Source organism: Perissodus microlepis, chromosome 20 (assembly GCF_051167445.1).
Source record: "Perissodus microlepis isolate ML-2025 ecotype Zambia chromosome 20, ASM5116744v1, whole genome shotgun sequence".
NCBI classification, from domain to species: domain Eukaryota; kingdom Metazoa; phylum Chordata; class Actinopteri; order Cichliformes; family Cichlidae; genus Perissodus; species Perissodus microlepis.
In genome coordinates, this window is record NC_140480.1 from 11043753 (window position 1) to 11063596 (window position 19844).

Sequence of the window (19844 nt, forward strand, 5' to 3'; positions counted from 1 at the left end):
GTCGGCAGCCTTAACCCAACAAATTAATAAAGATTATCTTATCTTATCTTATCTTATCTTATCTTATCTTATCTTATCTTATCTTATCTTATCTTATCTTATCTTAGTCATAAATGTAAAATTGTGAAGTCAGCTGAAAATGGCCTTTCTTTCACATGATGTTCTGATATCAACTCAAAAATAGAAACCCTTATCATAAAACACGATGTGCCTTGCTGACACACACACACACACACACACACTGCTCGTGCACATACAGTACAGAGTTGTTGTCCTTTGAGTCAAACGTGGCTGACGGCTCCTATGTTTCACTCAGGTAACGGGCGCTGATTGCTGCACACGTACAAGCACGCGGATAGCCTGTAGGCCATTACATCTGTTCACACAATGCCAGCACTTACCCATGATAACCCCCACACACACAGAGCCACATATCACAGCAGACATATGGCTCCTTTATGTTTTTTCTTGTCTCGTTTTTTGGAAATAAAAAAAGTTTTATGCAGTTTTATCTCTCGAGGCTATTTTCTTTATCTGTGTCTGTTTTTGTTGATGTTGTTTTTCTTAACGTTGCAAACATCCTGTTTATTACTTTTCAGCCCACTCCTCCGCCTTATATTCATCAACTGGAGTCATTAAAATGAGTAGGTTGTGAGTAGCCTTAGAAGACGTTAAGAAGGCGGAAGGTGGTGAATTTAAAGACCACGAGATAGATAGAAAGAAAGAGAGATAGATAGATACTGGAGTCTTGCCATTTTTTTCCCTTGTTGTTTGTTTACTTTGTTTAAATGAAGCAAATTTGCTGCTACTGCAAGCCTTTTTAATCGCATTTACGGTTTGGCCCATTTCTCCTTCCGTACGCTTTGACGTACACGGATATACGTACGCGGAACCTCAGTTGTAAACAAAAACGGACAATCACAACTTTCCTTTTCTGAGCTAGAACATAATAAAAACAAAAACTGGTTATCTCGTCAATCAGAGTTTTTTTAAAGGTAAGTGTCAGCACGTCAACTATGTTAAGTTACTCGGTGTGTCATGATGTAGTGATAAAGACAAGAGATGATTTGTTATGTAATCTCTCCAGCTGTTGAGTACTCTGCACCTAGCCGCTAATGCTAGCTAACAGCTAAGCTGTCGCCGAAAACGCTTCGTTTGAGCTAAGTAGATAGCGAGTAACTCCGTACCCGCTTAAGTTTCTAAGTGTTTATTAGTTAGCTTCCATACTGCTGACTAATTGGCTACATTTAAGAAAGCAAAGTAAAATGATTTAGCTTAGTACAAACAAAGGAAGTAAAAAAAATAAACTATTGGACGTTTATATCTAAAACGTACCACGTTTTAGACGTGGTGCGTTTTCTCTAAAGTGTATCACGGCTTATGTTTACAGGCCAAGAAAAATAAACAATTACGTAAAATTAAAAAAAAATACAAAGCCGGGTTAGGGGATATCCTTCAAAGAAAAATCCAGAAAGTTTCGAAATTGAAATTGTTAATTTTCAAGAAAAAATAATATTATTTGGCAGAATTAAAGTCACAAAACGTCATAAATTATCTGAGATAATACTGACAGATTTATATATATATATATATATATTAAAGAAATGAAAAAAAAGAAGAAGTTTATGCTGCTTTTTTGAAGTAAAGGTACACTACTGTGAAAATGTCTTGAGCCACCCCTCATTTCTTTCTATTTTGCTTTCATACAGTCAGACTGTCTGAAAGTTTGTCATTCACATAACAGAACCGATAGATTTTGGTCCCAAACATATTGCCGCACTGTAAAAGCATACGTCAATAGAAAAACACATAGGGGAACACTATTAGTCATGGACTGGCCTCCCCAGAGCCCAGACCTGAACATTATTGAAGCAGTGTGGGATCACAAACGCCAAAGAAGAGCTTTGAATGTCCTTCAAGAAACTATATATATATATATATATATATATATATATATATATATATATATATATATATATAATCTAGAATGATCTAATATGCCGTCTGGTTGAAATATTAAAAAAATCTACTATTTCTCTGTCATTAAAAAAAGAAAGTTACAGACGTGTGGTAGTCTTTCATGAAGCGCCTGCTCACTGCCACAGGGAGACGCACTGTGGTGTTGTAGGCCTGCAGACACGAGTGCAGTCAACATGTCGAGGAAACAGACGCACAAATCTTTGCGGAGCAATAAAAAGAGTGAATTGGAGCGCAAGAGGGATGAAAGGGCAGTGCGCCGGGCCATCGCAAAAGACCGCAAGAACCGCCCTCAGGATGGCGATGAAGGTGCAGAGTTTGTCAGTTTCTCCAATCAGCTGCAAGCACTGGGGCTCAAGCTGAGAGAAGTCCCTGGAGATGGGTAAGAGCCAGAATATCAGACCTGCTCTCTCTGTGTGGTCCTGCTTAAACTGATTTTTCATTTATTTCAAAGTGATCAAAATATTATGTGAACTTATTATGTGAACATGTGAACACCAGTGTTGAGTCTGTAGGTTGCATTAGCTTATTGCTGTATTAAAAATAGTTTTGACTCAGAGGGAATTGTGTCTAGTTAATGAGGCTTAGTATCACAATGTAGGTAAATAGGAGATTGTTCATATCCTATAACTTGGCCCACCACATCCCATATGGTGATATCTTGAAAAACAATTCTGGCTTTAGATTGGAGCACCTGGACTTGTTTTTAATTTTTTTGGATGCAGTTTTTAAAAGAGCTTAAATGTATTTAATCTGTTCTAAAAATGCCCTGTCTTTATCCTTTACATAATCAGTTATGAGGGCTCAAAAATGCTTGGAAAAAAATAAGGCTGAGCAGCTCTCTTTGATTTAAAAATTCGAACAACTTTTAACTTCATTTTGGTAAAGATTGTATATTAAACCCTTCAACCACAGGCAGTCATTTGTCATTTCCTTTTGTTCTTTAGGAATTGTCTGTTCAGAGCTCTAGGCGACCAGTTAGAGGGTCACTCCCGGGGCCACCTGCGTCTTCGCCAGGAAACTGTTGATTATATGACATCCCATCGACAAGACTTTGAGCCCTTTGTTGAGGATGACGTTCCCTTTGCACAGCACTGTAAGAAAAAAACAAGCAAGCGGGTAACATTGGCTACATATGCCAAGAAAACAATGTGATTAGCTAGACTTACTCTAACTTGCAATCCACAATCTATAACGGTACCTACGCTATATTGCCAAAAGTATTTGCCTTCACACCTATACAAACTTGACTGACATCCCACTCTTAATCCATAGTATTTAAAATGGTGTCGGCACATCCTTTGCAGCTGTAACAGCTTCAACTCTTCTGGGAAGAGTTTAGAAGTGTTTACGGCAGTTTTTGACCATTCTTCCAGAAGTACATTTGTCAGGTCAGACACTGATGTTGGACGAGAAGGCCTGGCTCACAGTCTCCACTCTAATTCATCCCAGAGGTTTTCTGTTGAGTTGAGATCAGGACTCTGTACAGGCCAGTCAAGTTCTTTCAACCCAAACTTGTAAGAGAAACTTGGAAGAAAGCAAACACATGGCAAGGTCCACGTCTGTGTGCACTTTGCTTTATGCATTGTTATATAGTCATGATGGAACATCCCCAAATTGTTCCCACAAAGTTTGTCCAAAATATCTTGGTATGCTGAATCATTAAGAGTTCCCTTCACTGTAAGTAAAGAGCCAAGCCCAACTTCTGAAAAACAACTCCACACCATAATCCCCCCTTCAACAAACTTTACACTTGTCGTAATGCAGTCAGACAAATACCGTTCTGATGGTAACTGCCAAACCCAGACTCATCCACCAAATTTCCAGATGGAGAAGTGTGATTCGTCACTCCAGAGAACTGTTTCCAATGCTTCACAGTCCAGTGATGGCTCAATTTACACCACTTAATCCAACACTGTGTATTGTGCTTGAATCCAGCTGCTCTGCCATGAAGGCCCATTCCATGAAGTGCTCTACACATGGTTCTTGAGCTAATCTGAAGGCCACATGAAGTTTGGAGGTCTGTAGTGCTTGACTCTGCAGGAAATTGGCAACCTATGTGCACTATGCACCTCAGCATCCGCCGACTGTGGAATATTTAGTAGCGAGGAAATTTCACGATTGGACTTGTTACACAGGTCCTATCACGGTACCACACTGAAATTTACTGAGTACCTGAGAGCAACCCATTCTTTCACAAATCTTTGTAAAAGCAGTCTGCATGTCTTCATGCTTGAATATTATACCCTGTGGCCATGGAAGTGATTGAAACAACTGAATTCCATGATTTCAGTAGGTGAGGGAATATTTTTGGCAATATAGTTGCACAGACAGACAGCTGAGTTCAGTGGGATGCAGTTTTGACCAGAAACTTTGCAGTGACCTCTGGTGGTTATTGCTTCTGAATGACAGATGTATGTAAGTGGCCTGTGGGAGGGACGGGGTGTCACAAAATAAATATACGATCTCTTAGTTTACTTTTTTTTTAGTGTAAAAATGTGGAAATAGTAATATATACAATAGGACAGCTTTAGTCATTTTAACAGACAGACTTTAAGAGTCATGTGTTGAAAGTTCAAGAGAGCAGTTGTGGCAGTAACAACTCTGTGCTTCTTTTCCTTGCAGTGGCCAATCTTTCTCAGCCTGGTACTTTTGCTGGCAACGATGCCATTGTGGCGTTTGCTCGCAGTCAACAGGTGAAAGTGGTTATCCATCAGCTCAACACTCCACTGTGGGAGGTAGGAGCAGACACTTTCAAATTATGTCTCCTGATCTTGTGCGCTAATATAATTTGTTGTATGATGTCTCTGTGGCACACCACGCTGTTTATATGTTGTGTTTTTGTTGCAGATCAACGGTTCAGAGAAGCAGGTGTGCCGAGAGCTGCACATTGCCTACCGCTATGGAGACCATTATGACAGCGTGAGACGGATAGGAGACAACTCTGAGAGTCCTGCTCAGCTCCGCATAGAGGTGTGGTGTCCTACCAGACCAGTACTTAAAGAACAGTTAGCTCTCATCTAGCATGTGTCTTTATATGTCAACACTGCACCCAATGAGCCATCTTCTACTAGATTTTTTCTGATGTTTTTCTTATCATTGTTGTTCCCAGAATATGCAGAATTCATATGGACAGCAGCGTGAGTTTGGGGACGGTCAGCGAGACAGGCACAAAAAGTCTTCTCCTACAGCGTCAGAGGAGGACAACGTGATCCTGAGCTCCATCAAGAATCGAGGGATCCAGGGTTAGAAGTTACATTTAAATTATTAGCTGTTGAAACAAGTAGTGAGGGAAAGCAACATAATATATAATATAAGCATAATATAACATAATATAACATAATATAACATAAGCAACATAATCGTCAGAATCATGAATGCTTTGGATTTTTTTCACAGCTAGTTGTGTTGATCACATAAACATCCCAGCATTGAACTGAGACTCTTAGTATGACACTAACAGAAACAGATCTGATTGTATTTGCATGTTTATATCTTTTTTGCCTCAGGTGATGAGGAAAACTTACTCCAACTGAGTGCAGCGACAATCAACGCCGAGTGGCTTGTTGGCTCTGCGGTGGGCCAGTCCTGCCAGGGCCAGTGTGCCTCTGGATCCTGTTCAGCCTGCAGAGCTGCAGCCGCTCACTGCAGTGATCCCACCCAGACAGCAGAGGGCAGCAACATTCAAAAATCCAAGGTTGTGGACACAAGTTTCCTGCTAATTATTTGCATTATAAAGGAGCCTGTCTAGCTAAATCAATATTTTATACTTCACATTATACATGAAATTGATTCACATTGGTGTTCCTAACTTGTGAAATATCTTTTTGCAGCATTGGTCATGCTTTAGCAGTTTTAAACTTTACTCAATGAGGATAACTGACTTTTTCTTTTTTTTCGGTCACCCCTAGGTCTCCAACAAGCAGAGGAAAGAGCAGCAGCGGCTCGAGAAAAAGAAGCGTCAGGAGGAGCGGCATCGACAGAAGTTCCTCCAGAGTAAAGGAAGCCAGGACCAGAATCAAAACCTGCCAGACGCTGTTACTTTAGTACCAGCTCTGAACACTCTCAGCATATAGACTGGAGCATGGCCAAAAATACCTTCTGCTACTCTTGCTACCGGTGGCTGTCCACAAAGTTTTGCACATAGTCAAAATTTCAGTCACATTGGATAACTTTTCCTAAGGAGAACCCTCTAGCATCTTTGCAAAGAGTTTAACGGTGCCTGCAAACTGGTGTGTGTGTGTGAGAGATGGGCGAATGTTGTAAGAGACAAGCGAAAGCGCATGAGTATCAGTACTTCTGTTGGGATTTTTATTTAGTTCCATCCATTCCAGGTGTTGGTGTATGTAGAAGCTGCTCATATGTGGTTTAAGCACTACGTTATCTAGCTCCTTTCTATGCTGGACATCGGGCTTTTCATGATTACCACACAGACAATCTTGCACAGCCAGGCTTTTTGATTTGCCACAGACTTGAGTTTATTCTGATGTTCGTTCTGTCTGTGATCGAAGAATAAATTCAGTATTTGGGGGGGGGTGGGGAGCAGACGAAAGGATTGTTATACACAGTGTGTGTGTAAGGAACGTGGCAATAAATAATAATAAATCAGATTTACCTTTTTTTATTCCTGTGTGAACCCAGTAGTACGCTATGTACTAACCAGGGTGACGAGCTGTTTAAATTAAAGGTTTATGAGTCAAAGTAAGTTCCTGACATTTTCATTAAGTAATGTGTTTAAAGGTAGTATTGAATTTGTCTTTTTTTTGTTTGTTTTTTTTAATTAATATGGCATTAAGAGAAATGATCACATCATTTTAACAGACACAAAGGAAGGATGCTGACAGCTGCTCCCTTATTCACCACAGCGGGTAGAAAATGTGCTGCACTTATACATCACCTTTCTACTCTGAGCTTTTTACTACAAGCGTAGTTTTTCTCTTTACTTTGTGTAACCCTCACACGGGTGCATCAGAGGACACAGGGGGTCCAATATCTTGCTGAAGGATACCTCAACATTTGTCTCTCCTCCAGGAAGCATACTGAAGATTGTTTGCTTCTTAACAAAATGTGTAAACCACTACACTGTGAAGCCTTTACAGAAGCTTCTCGATATTATAAAGCAAATGCAGAAATCCTGTATTTAATTCGGTTTCTTGACATTTTCCCACCCCGTGTCACTGTCAATGATCCCACTAATTTGTGCATAGTGCTGTAATTTAGTTAGCCAACAGTAGTCTGTCACCGGATATTTGTGCACTTAGGTGTAATAAATGATCTTGCACTCAGTAAAGCTGCTGCCAATAAACGAGTCTAGTATACAGGGACATGCACGTGTTGATATGTTATTATGGATACTAACTAGCCTAATCTCATTATGTTTAATATTCCTTCAACCTTGTGTACACTGAATGTTTAAAAAGGGAAGCTATTAAATTACTTCCTGTCATGAACTCAAGTATTCCCTGAGAGCCTAAAGGTCAGATTTAGACTGCGTTTGTTTCTGTTTCAGCTTTTTTCTATTACCTGTGTGATATTGGTGAGTGGAGATCCCCTTAAAATTGTCATCTGAGGCAGACAGCTCAACTCACCTGATGTTCTTCTGTTTGTGAGCGGCAGCCAATCAGATGGGAAGCTGGTTTAACAGAAGTGCTAAAGCTACTAGCTTCAGCTGAACAGTACATGAACTGAGGGACTGAACTGTAAGAGTATTGTGTAAACGAGCACACCAAGGCCCCCTTGTAGGAGGATATAGCTAACCAAGGCTGCTGTGCCTTACAGGAAAGAAGAAACTGGTGTGTTTTATGATTTTAAATTAGAATAAAATATAATGGATATCAGACCAAGTTTAAAAAAGAAAGGGAAATATTAATAAGAGTTCAAATTCACACTACAATATAAGAAAAGTTCAATTTATTAAAACCGCTTTAAAAAATTACATTAATTGAAGTCATGCTGGAGCTCATAAAGATGAGTCTGGCTTCAAACAACAAACTATGTACATTTTTCCAAACACACTGTTGAGCTGGAAGAGAGCTTGAAGAATCAGGTCGATGTAAACTTCCGAAATGAGCTCATGTGACAAAATACTAAACGCTAATGCTATAATATCATTAGCACTTACAGCCAACAGACTAAATAATGTCACATGTGATATTTAATCTGCCTGTCCTACCAAACCACGTGAGGCAACAAAAGCTGTTTTATTGTGTTCAACTTTCCGTTTGTGAAAAGATGATGTATTGTGTCGTGTTTTTACACTGGAATAAGGTGTACAGTGGTAGTCTGTGTGCTGCAAATTGAGATTCATGGGCGTATTTCGCAAAAAAAACTTCAGTCCTAAGGTTGCTTCTTAGTCCTGTTAGCCTCACAAGCCAAGATGGAATCCGAGGGATCAGTAGCTCCTAAAAGTCCTGTCGGATGTTCTCCTTGTTTTCGTCTCCCTGCTGTTGCCGGAGTTGAGTGACTTCGTTTTCCAGCTGAACGATTGCCCGCTCGATCTCATAGTTCTTACTGACCAGTGACACCCAGCTGTTGAGGGCACAAATACAGATGTTAAAACAGAGGGAAAACTTCTGTGCGTCAATGATACAAACGTAAAATCTTCCAACAACATACTTAGACTCCAGCTCTCTGAGTTTGGCTCCTGCTGCCAACTGATCGTTCTTACGCTGCCAGTTCAAATCCTGAATTTGCTTCCTGTGTGGCAGAACAAACACACCAACAGGTAAATATTAAAACACATTAAACACCGTGTTTTGGAGCAAAAAGTTTGAGGCAATGAACTCACCTGAATTTGTGAAGTTCCTTTTGTGCCATCTCGATCATGAAGGCCAAGTTGCTGAAAAAAAAAAAAAAAATCAAACACGACACGTGTTAGCAGTATTTCCCCACAGACATCAACACTGTGCAGACTGGATCTGGAGACTGTACGCACTCGTTGTAGGCCTTCCATGCGTTGGTTCCATAATGCGACATGAGCTCCAGGTTCTCGATACGGACCGCCTGGTGCTCCAGCTGGGCCATCGAGTTGTTCACGCACTCCTGCCACGCTGTAATGTCATTCTTCTGTCCTGATGAGGGCGCCGGTAACTCATACCTCAATGAGGAAAACATTTATTAAAATACTGGTGATCACCAGTGCTACCCCTCTGTCTAGTAGACACGCCGATGGTATCAACTTGAAAAATCCTACATTGCTGGGTTCTTCAATTATCGCTCTCACAAGGTTTTCAGAAAACTTGACCTCTGAACTTGAGGTTGCGGTCACCGAGAACTCATCTGAGATTTTTAGTAGATGCACTTATGACAGCTGCTATGTTGCTTTCTTTCTTTAGTTATTGCATTAACAAACTTAGGTGTCCACGCTGCCTGCCCGGGTGATGATAATACCCCAACAGCCTTTTACAGCAGAGGGTTAAACTTTAACATGTGAAACAATAAACAGAAATGAAGGCAAAAAAAAAAAAAAAAAAATAGCAGAAAAATACTAAGTTACATGTGAGTGAAGTTGCCCCCCCCCCCACCTTCTTCAAAACCAACAAAAGTGGTATCAAACGTTTGTGCTGCTAAAATTTTTGTTTGTGCTGCTATCATTTTAAAGATATTAAAGAAAATTTAAAGATCAAAAGGTCAACCAGCCCCCCCACATTACCCAAATCAGACAAAATTGATGGCACTGCAAGACTGCTTTTCCACCACAGACTGGGAGATCTTTAAAAAGGCTGCCACACACGACAACACCACAGACTTTCAGGAATATACCGAAACTGTCATTGCCTACATCCCAAAATGCATCGATGATGTCACAGAGACCAGGGCTATCACTGTCCGGGCCAATCAGAAACCATGGCTCACAGGTGAGGTCTAAAGGCTCCTAAGGTTGAGAAATGCAGCCTTCAGAGCCAAGGATTAGGTGAGCCTAAGAACAACAAGGGCAAACCTGTCACTTGGCATCAGAGATGAAAAGGCAGTAATCCAGGAGGATTTTGCAAAGCTTTGGCAATAGCAGAGATACTCGGAGGCAGTGACAAGGAATACAAACCATCACAGACTACAAGCCCACTCTGCAGACCGTGGTGACACAATCCCCAGACAGTGTGTGGAGATCCCTTGCCAAAATCAATACAAGCAAAGCTCCAGGTCCTGATAACATCCTAGGACGAGCACTGACGGACTATGCTGTGGAACTCACAAATGTCTTCATAGACATCTTTAACACATCATTAGGGTCAGGCTGTCGTTCCCACATGCATTGAAGCCTCCACCATCATTACTGTACCGAAGAAGTCATCTACCTCCTGACCTTAGATGACCTCTAGAAACTTTTATTAATATCTTTGAAATGATAGTGGCACAAACAAAATTTTTGTAGCACAAACATGTGACACCACTTTTGTTGGATTTGAAGAAAGTGGGGGGCCAACTTCACTCACATCTCAGTTACTACCCCGTTTTCCAAAGATGTTGGAATACTATCAACAACATACATTTAAAAAAACAACAACAACAACAACAACAAAAGCTGAGTTAACCGACCTCCGAAAATGTGGAAATCATTTAAGTGCTACATAAAATGTTGAATTTCTATTTTTTTTTTTTTTTTTTTTTTTTTACTGTGGTGCCAGAATCATGTATGATATGGCATGTGACTTGAACAGTTGTGTAATTAAAGAAGGGGAGGGATACAGCTACTACTGGAAAAGCAAGTCAAGTTGTATAAAAACAGTTTTTTCACAAGAATCTATGAAATCCTGTGAAAAACTAAGTACATCCATCATGCTTCCATATGAATTATGACTGTATCATGTCACTCAAATGTAATTTAGTAACTAATCATCAGCACCTGTGAGCACCTCTATAAGAGCTGAAGTTTTGACCGTTTGTTAAAACGATGCTACAATCCTAGATTAGCATGTTAAATGTTAACGTTTAGGACAGTAAAATCAGAAAAAGTTGCATTTGAACAAACCAAAACACTTCTGTAAAAACCAAACACAGCACATCAGCACAAGCGCCTCACATCAACTATCAAGCACGGTGGATTTGTGCTTGTTTCGCAGCCACTTGGCCTGGGCAGCTTGCAGTCACTGAGTTGACCATGAACCCTCTGTATACGAAAATATTCTTAAGTCAAATGTGACCAACAGCTGAAGCTTTGGACAAAAACTCACAGGACTGCACAACAGCAGATCAACAATTTAAGAACCATATTTTGCATCATCCTTGACTAACTTTAACTGAATGGTTGTGATCTTTGGGCCCCGAGACTACACTGCATTAAAAACAACTTTACAGTGTAAATCAGTGAATGGGTGAACAGCCTAGAAAGAACTTAGAAGCAGTGTAGTAGGTTGACTATATGAATGCATCTCTCTTCCTCTGTGGCAAATAAGCAAAAAGCTCAACTTGCAGCTAAGCTACCATCAGGCTCTTACAGCTGGCAGGATTTACCTCTTCATACTCAGGAGTTCCATCGGCTGCCGAGCTGCCAACCGCTCAAATTCATTCCTCATTATTTCTGTCTGAAGGGGGTGAGAACAAAGAAGAAGCACCATTATTTCCTTGTCAGCAGCTGAAACCACTAACAAGGTTTTAAACTTCTGATGAGTTCATCACCTCAAAAGCAGAGAAATCAGGAGTAGGCAGGTAACTCAGGTAGTTTTTTGTAGGTCGGTATCTTCTGGTCTCTTCTTCGACCAACGCTGCTGCCTGAAGGAAGAAACAGGATTCGTGTCTGGCACGGGGAATATTTTGCAGCCACTGGGAAATTCACTTGAAATGAATTGCATTAGAGTTGCACAATTCACTTCTTGTTATTCGACAACTGAAACTCTTTGAGGTGTAGCCTTTTAATTAGGAATTCATCAGTTTTGAAACTGTGGGGTAATACTTATTGGTTAAAAAGGTACACTTCTCTTTTTTCCATACACATGGAAAAATGAATCAGACCCTTAGAGAACATAACTTCTGATAACAGACTAGTGAAAGATCAAACATTCCCATTGCTACCATATTCAAATATTCTACTGCAACAATATGTACAGGATTTGATGTCCCTTTTGAGTGTTTTATCCAAATGTTTGTCTTGTTGATCTAAAGACAGATGCAATCTTATTCTTGAGCCTGAAGGAGATCAATAACTGGACAAGTACAGTCATTGATCAAATCAAGAAAACATTAAATACTGCTCACATACTAAGAGAATAAAATTCAAACATACGCAATAGATGCCTTCATATTTTTGTCAGATTTCAGAAAAATCTTTAAGTGCTGAATGAGTAACTGTTTTTTGCCAAATGATGTTGCACACAATGCCGTGGGAGTGTCAAGAGTGCTTTTCTGTTGTCAGCTGCTCTTACTACAGACTGTAGAGCTGCATGACACAAACAGCAGTAATCTGTGTACCTTAGATGTGATGAGAGCCAATGGAGGATCCAGGGAAAATGTCTTGATCAGGGAAGTGTTTAGTAGTGACCACGAAGAAATTATTGAAAACACTGACACCAATATATATTAGGCTTTGTGAAGATCCTTCAAAAGTTTTCTTTGGACACGGGCTGCTTTCTCACTTGTTTTCAGTGAGAAAACCCAACTTAAATTGTATGTTTAAATACTTTGTCACCAGCAGCCTCTTACAATAACATCTAATTCCCCCCATTTCTTTTGTTAAATCTACAAAATAAAAAGAAATTAAAAAGAAAAACCCCGAAAGAATTCATAAAATATTGTTTTGGGTCAACAAGTTGATTGCCAAAGAGCTGTTAAATTTGGTATTTCTCTGCCTGTTGTGAAATTTGAAGAAATTGAACAAAAGAAGAAGTGGCAGACCTAAGAACTATCTAGTGAATCTGAAAGTCATGTCTTTAAGAAATGAGAAAAACATAGCAAAGACCTGACACCGGACCTGAGAGATACATCTGGACCATCACTTGACCAATCTACTGTTCACTTCATGAGAAATTATCTCAGTCGAAGGGTAGCTGTCAAGAACCGATTCTTAAAAATGGGAAAAGGGAAAAACTATTCAATTAATCGACACATCTATTTCGCTTTTTTATAAAATAAAATATAAAAAAGTGGGTTTTTCAAGACTTCATTTAATCTATATAATAAAGACACTGTCCTGACATGAGTCTGGCTTCAGATATCAAACTTACAGTGTCCGCTGAAACATTGCAGTGTGCCATGTAGCATGTTAGCTAACACGCTGTGTTCGAACTGCCCTTTTACTCACCGCTTCTCTCACACCTGCCGCATCGTAACCTTGGTCGAAATATGGCAGAGCATCTACAAACACTTCTCCAGCTACTGAAGCCGTCCCGGCCATTTTTAATCAGTCTATATATCGTTCACTTTGTTGAACTGTCTCGCTTTCTGCTAAATAAACTCAAAACCCAAGTGTCCCCTTTCTTCTTCTTTAACTTCGCGTCTTCTTCGAATTGGTGCTTTAGCGCCACCGCATGGTATGGAGTGTTTATCTTAATGTTTCTTCTTTGAAGCGTGGACAAAACGTATGGAGCATAGCTCACATCGAAATAAAGCATGCCATGAATTCATAATTAAATGTGCAATAAAACATTAATTAGTAAATTACGTTTTCAATGTCCTCTTTTTATTTAGTCATTAACAAAGTAATTCATTATTTGATCAATCAATAGGGATTAAAAATACATATTTCTACAAACTATTAATCCATTATGAAATATCTCAACCTGAAAAGGGGTTAACAGAAAAATATATGAAATGCTTGTTAAAACATAATTTAAAAAGTAGCCTGAAATTAAAAATTTAAAAACAGATTTTCAAAATAGTTGAAAAAAATACGATTTAATAAGAGAAATTGGTAAATGGAGTTAAAAACTGAAAGGCAAACTTTTCTGACATTTAAAATGACATCCCTCCTTTTTAATTCCATTTCCTTTCCTTAGCTATTGGATTCTCCATTTTGGAAACCCTGACCTCCTCAGCAGTATGTTGAGTCTAAACAATAAATCAATGATCTTATTATTGCAGGATTATCTATTTGATTAGCTTCTCCGTGTGACCTTTCCATGACTCTTTTGGTCTTTGTGAATAAAACAAAGCAAATTAGTCATAGTACAATGTCACATCCCAGTTGTGCAATCCTAACATGACCCTACACAACTTGTTAGTGCTCATATTATTTTACCAAACCTTTGATGCCTCATCGGAGAGGGTAGTCCAATAGCTAATGGGAAACGAGAATGAATCGAAAAGGGAAACAAGCATTATTTTAGATTTCAGAAAAGTTTGGATTCCTAGTTTAATTTAGGAATCCATTTATTTATTTCTATCTTTAAATTTTATTTCGTAAGAGATTTTGAAAATCTGTTTTTAACATTTTAAAGAAAGATTTAACTCCTCTTTTTATTGAGCATTGAATTATCAAATAATTAATTGTTTTATTGATGTCTTAATAAATAGAATAAATTAAAAATGAATTTGAAAATTCATTTACTGATGAATATTTTATTGGCCAGTTAATTATTAATTCATGAAATGCTATAATTCTGTGTGTGTGACCCTCCTGGTGCTCTATGAAATAGTCCCAATGTTCTACTAGCCAAATTAGCTTGTCTAAGATTCTGACTTACTATTACTCATTTCTTGAGTACTTGAGTGTAAAATATCTATCAGATGCGTCATATTTCTGACAGTGAGGCAACATTCTCTACTGTTTCTTGTCCATGTGGGTCACATCTATTTGTAAAGTTTAACACATTTTGAATATTATACTATTTAGTTCAGTATGTCCAAATCTGTAAATTAGTCTATTATTTCTTCTGTATTTTTAATCATCTTTCCTTATATCACTCATGTTCCCTTAAATTTGGTAAACTAAAAGACATCATTCTGACTGTTCTTCTACCCCATTGCGGTTTCTTAACACTGAATTTAAAATGTATTTGTTTGATCCAAAGGGCCCTATCATCCACCAAAGCAGAAACTGCATCCCATTCCCTTTTAAATTATTGAGACAAATAATAGAGATTCCTTGCGATGTTTAATTTTCAAAAAACAATTTCTTCCATACGTTTTGCTTATTCAGACTTGCTTAAGTCTTCAGCTTAAAAAAAAAGCCTTCCATCCAGTCTTTGATACTTAACACGGCTTAATCATTAATGTTTGGTTATCATTCTTTCTGTATCACACTATTGGCCAGAGTTTAACTATAAATGTTTCTATTATCATAAAAAATGACACATTTATTGCCCCTAAGCCCTTTAAAACCCTTCATAAAACCATACTTTCTTAAAACGCCTGTTTCCTCATTCTCCTTCTCACATGAGCAGACCCCACCCTGTTATGGGTAATATAAAGCCTTTGAAGTAAATAATTTACTTTGAAGCTTAGGTGACAAAAGTAAGGAGCTAAATAGCTCTGTTCTTTTAGGCAATTTCATCTGACTGAGGATTTATGAAATCATGATTTTTTTATTAAATCTCGAGATGGAATCTAAGCGAGCCCCATTAGTCCTCCAGTGCAGATGGTGTTTTCATTTGGGATTCACATCATAAATAATAGTACTGCGGAATTTCTCAGTGGTACACGTGGATTGTTTAAATGTGTATTGTTCTTTAAGCTATAACAGTCTTACAGACTCATAAACTGGACACAGTGAGGGAACTGGATGAGTGGTGGAGAAGATGGTGGAGACAGAAGGTCATTTAATGAAAATAGGTGTAAATCTGTGGTGTGCTATTAGCCTGCTAATGCAGATACTCCAGCTCCACGTCAAACGTGTTTTTACTGACATTAATGACTCTGCAAGATAAAGGCAGATTATTTATGATTTTGGAGATTGCATGAACTTTGTGGTCAATATTAAAGTCAGGTCACAGAGAGATAAGACAATAAGTCAACAAATGAACCAAGTTACTTGGTTTTCAAAACAAAGCTATGTTAATCAAATTTTAATAAGAAGAATATTACAACACACTGCTAAGTTAAATGTTACGTCATGGTGTCAAGTGTTAAGAAGAAGTTCAAAACTAACAACTAATAAAACAAATATAAAAAAGACAGAAAAAACACACAGACATGCAAGGAAGATAACAAGGAATAAGTAGACACAATTAGGCCCTGACAAATAATAACAAAGGTGTGTTAAGAACAAAGACAGGAAGAGAAACACAAGATGAGATACAGAGGCAATGACTTCCACAATAAGACAGGACGTAACTGAAAAGAGAGACAGAACTCACTCACACTGACAAACAGGAAGGCACAGGCAGGGAAGAACATGGAAAAGGCAAACATCCAGAAACACAGAACACAGAACATGGCAGGATGTCATGTTCCTGTCTTGTTTGCAGATATTCATCTAGTTGATGCTGAAGCTGATCAGTAAGATCCTCCAATCAGGATATTGTCCTAACATCTGGTGTAAAGGTCTCATTTCACACATTCATAGGAGAGGAGACAAATCAGACCCCTACAGCCTTAGCATCAGTGTCAGTGATTGCTGAATCATTCAGCTGTATTCCAACAGTCAAATAAAATGTATACATATTGTACATATATATATTTATTTATGCAAATTCACTCTTTCTATCACTAAGATGCCACATCCAGATGAAGAAAATAAACTTTTAGGGAACTATTCACACTGGGTGTTAAAACTCATAATGTTTTCTCTTACAGGTAGTCTTTAGTAAATTCTACAGAACAAGGACTGCTATAAAAGCTGGACATAATTTAAAAAAAAAAATAGTTTGGCCCTGAAAAAAAGAAAGAAAGAATATGATTTGGCTGAATATTGTTTTACTACTACGGATAAAAAATGAAAAAGACAGATTCTGGCCAAGTACAGATTGAACTAGAAATAGAAGATCCTGGCAACCAATGGATAAAATGTTGGAATAAAATGCTGAGAAAGAGATTTGCTCCCTCCTATAATATAAAACATTCAGTAACACAAGAAACATTTCACTCTGGGCACTGGACTCAGTTGGTTTTGATTTAGTTAAAAAAAAAAACCCTCTAAAAATCTGGAAAAAAACAAACCAACCCAGTCTACACAAGGAGGATCACATGCATTCAGTGTCTAAATCCACACACATAAGCATGCACACAGACACTTTAAATACTATACATCATTACACTGTTAATTTCAACATTAGTACTATTCAGATAATTATTATAGATAATATCGATCATTTAAAATTTGATGCTAATAAAATGTATTTGAATTCAATCTAACTGGGCTGCACTGAAGTTAGAGAAACAAGAAGATGCAAAGTGTTGGTAAAGGAGGTGGAGTTACCCACAAGGCTCAAATCCATACATTCTTGTGGACTCGTGCACCACGCCACACCACTGTTGACGTTACTATTGCAAACGCAGGCTCTGCGAAGGCATCGTTTAGGACGCCTCCAACCACACTCGCCTTCTCAACCAGTCAGCATTCCCTGTGCTGACTCACGTTGTGCTGATGATTATTGGCAGCTGTAGGAGTAAGAGGTATCCTCAAACTGTGCCGATATATATATATATATATATATATATATATATATATATATATATATATATATATATATATATATATATATATATATATATATATATATATATATATATATACATATAGGGTTCATTAATATATTTTACACATCTTATCTACATATGTTTAATTTTAAGTGAAATTTAAATATATCAAAGGCTTTAATTTAATACCACATAAAAACTCCTGACATCAGTTAAACCCAGATGTAAACCAGATGTGCAAATTACAAACAACAGCCCATTCTCCTTCTCTTTCCTTCTCTGTCCCTAAGATAGGGGACAAAAGTAATATATTGTGATATTTACGCAGAAACTGTTAGCAAAGTTTGTGGCTCAAAGTTTAATCGGCTGTCAACAAACTTACATTTGTTTGTTAATTTACTTTATAGTATTTCTCTACTAACGCCTTTTCATTTCTTTCGGAAAGTGTTTCAGCTCATGCACAGAGCCCAGATTGCATCACGTGTGCAGGAAAATCAAAGGGGCGTCGACGTCATGACGTCCACACGTACTCCTGATTCGAGAAGTTACGCAGGATGTGCAGCGGTTCTAAGAGGAAGGAAGATGGCGGATAACAAAGGCGAAGAGGATATGGAAACGTCTGCTAAGTCGGACTCCGTGCCTTCACTTCAAGATACCGAGCCGCCAGAGACGAAAACCGATAATGCAGTAATAGTCATAGAAACAAATACAAAGGGGGACGAAGAAGGCGAGCCCCGTGAGAACGCAAACGAGGCTCCTACACCCAGCAGTGAAGGTGGAGACGTTAGCAGCAGCAGTAGCAGCGGCAGCAGCGGGGCTGCTGGTGCGGGAGGAGAAACCAACGGTAGCGCTAGCCCGGCTGGGACCAGTAGCACTAATGCAGAGCCGACTGCGGCTGAAGCTGTCGGGGATGCTCCTGTCGGTGGGCTCGCCGCTAAAATGTCCCCCCCTCCCGCGGCTTCTGCGGCCACGCCGGTATCCACTCCTATTAATTTACTGGATACGTGCGCAGTGTGTAAACAAAGTCTTCAGAGCCGAGACTGTGAACCAAAACTTCTGCCTTGTCTGCATTCCTTTTGCCTGAAATGTATCCCGCAACCAGACAGACAGATAAGCGTACAGGTTCCTGGACCGCACGGACAAACGGACACGCACATAGGTGAGTTTATCCCCAAGTAAGCAGGCCTCGCCGCTTTTTGGGTCGCTCATCTGTTCTCAGTTAACGCTGTTCATCGGAAGTTTGGGATTCAGCACCTGAAAGGGTAAACGATCGCGATTGAGGTGGACCATGTGGCACCTGTTTGCTTATTTTGACTCTTGACCTTTCAAAACGACGAGCTTGTTGTTGGGTAGGTAGTCAGTCTGTCCGTGGCGAGAATCCTAAGTGCCACGAATTAATAACGTCCACCGTAACAAACATGGAAAACAGCAGTAAGCAACACGAATTAAAACCGCTTGAATTACAAGAAGAAGGCGGCTATGCAGGGGTCTCACTTCCTTTCAGCAGGCTCCTTTCTATACTTATCAGTAGACAGCAGCTAAAACATAGGATGGATGCTGATCACAATACTGTGGGCTGCTGCTTCTCATGCACCACTGCATACTCTGTGCATAAGAAGCATAACAGGAATGACTACTACCGTGGTGTCTTCATATGTCCGTGTCTGTGTCCGCATCCGAGTATAATCGAGGCTTCGGTTACAACTTGTAACAAAGAAGCATTCATCTGCAGAGAGATGGAGTTGAAAATGTTTATACACATGTATTCTGATTTCTAGAAACCCAAATGTTTGTCGTGTGTACAGCACTTAATAGACATGTGAGTGCTAAGTTGTCATTGAAATGCAACTGCAGGGACTGCTGTAGAGTGTGGAATTTATCTTTTCATGTATTTAGCTCTCTTGATAGTTATATTTTCCCTTATCTTCCCTGATTAGCTCACTTAGTATGTGATGTAAAAATCATAATTCCAAGATAAGGTCTTGTAAATGCGGTGCAACATAATGATGCAGTGAAGGTGTTTCTTGTTACCATATTTGCTACCTTTGTAGCTGTAAGAGTGGACACATCCTAAAGTCTGACTAATGTAGGCTCCTGGGTTCTGATAAATTTTTGGTAAGCCTGATTGTCAGATGCTTGGCAAGAGCACCCCAGGGCTGATCGTTTCAGCTGGTGTACCAAAAGCTTTATCCTGAGAGCAGAGTTAGACTTTTGATGAAAAACGCAGCTGTGCCATGTCTGCTTAGTGAAAACAGGAAAGCAGACCAGGGTTTGTGTTGGTAGACTCTGGCTAATGATACCTTGATGGACAAGACTCGCTTTTCATCCGCTGGTTTTTATCCAAAATCACGAATCAGCAT

General features: G+C 39.1%; 3 protein-coding genes across 4 annotated transcripts in view; 2 read left to right on the forward strand and 1 right to left on the reverse strand.

Moving 5' to 3' along the window:
• Positions 1-859: 859 nt before the first annotated feature.
• otud3 (OTU deubiquitinase 3) lies at positions 860-6678 on the forward strand. Of its 2 annotated transcripts, none has more exons than XM_084917564.1 (8): positions 860-995; positions 2054-2359; positions 2925-3073; positions 4603-4715; positions 4828-4950; positions 5090-5222; positions 5487-5674; positions 5889-6678. In XM_084917564.1, exons 2-8 carry the CDS (start codon positions 2154-2156, stop codon positions 6051-6053), a joined length of 1077 nt encoding a protein of 358 aa, XP_084773690.1. In that variant the 5' UTR covers positions 860-995; positions 2054-2153; the 3' UTR covers positions 6054-6678. The 2 variants fall into 2 exon arrangements, with proteins under 2 accessions (XP_084773690.1, XP_084773691.1); XM_084917565.1 differs by having other exon boundaries at positions 2106-2359.
• Positions 6679-7872: 1194 nt separating this feature from the next.
• Positions 7873-13417, reverse strand: bcas2 (BCAS2 pre-mRNA processing factor). Its single transcript, XM_084917566.1, has 7 exons — positions 13211-13417; positions 11593-11685; positions 11428-11498; positions 8912-9073; positions 8765-8815; positions 8593-8673; positions 7873-8505 (listed from the first exon to the last, which is right to left on the reverse strand). The coding sequence occupies exons 1-7, from the start codon at positions 13301-13303 to the stop codon at positions 8379-8381; spliced, it is 678 nt and encodes a 225-aa protein (XP_084773692.1). The 5' UTR covers positions 13304-13417; the 3' UTR covers positions 7873-8378.
• A 4579-nt stretch (positions 13418-17996) lies between these two features.
• The window catches only part of trim33 (tripartite motif containing 33), a 37064-nt gene continuing 35216 nt past the window's right edge, over positions 17997-19844 (forward strand). Inside the window, exon 1 of the mRNA XM_084916466.1 lies at positions 17997-18643. Coding sequence (XP_084772592.1) covers positions 17998-18643 — 646 coding nt within the window. The 5' untranslated portion in view covers position 17997. The remainder of the gene's footprint in view (positions 18644-19844) is intronic.

Bases quoted from the DNA above. Each gene is read 5' to 3' on its own strand.
- otud3 (XM_084917564.1), top strand. From the start codon at position 2,154: ATGTCGAGGAAACAGACGCACAAATCTTTGCGGAGCAATAAAAAGAGT. The intron at 3,074-4,602 runs GTAAGAAAAAAA...TTTTCCTTGCAG, and splicing joins CGTTCCCTTTGCACAGCACT to TGGCCAATCTTTCTCAGCCT. The intron at 5,223-5,486 runs GTTAGAAGTTAC...TTTTTGCCTCAG, and splicing joins CAAGAATCGAGGGATCCAGG to GTGATGAGGAAAACTTACTC.
- bcas2 (XM_084917566.1), bottom strand. From the start codon at position 13,303: ATGGCCGGGACGGCTTCAGTAGCTGGAGAAGTGTTTGTAGATGCTCTG. The intron at 11,686-13,210 runs GTGAGTAAAAGG...TTCTTCCTTCAG, and splicing joins CGGCAGGTGTGAGAGAAGCG to GCAGCAGCGTTGGTCGAAGA. The intron at 8,674-8,764 runs GTGAGTTCATTG...TCTGCCACACAG, and splicing joins AAGGAACTTCACAAATTCAG to GAAGCAAATTCAGGATTTGA.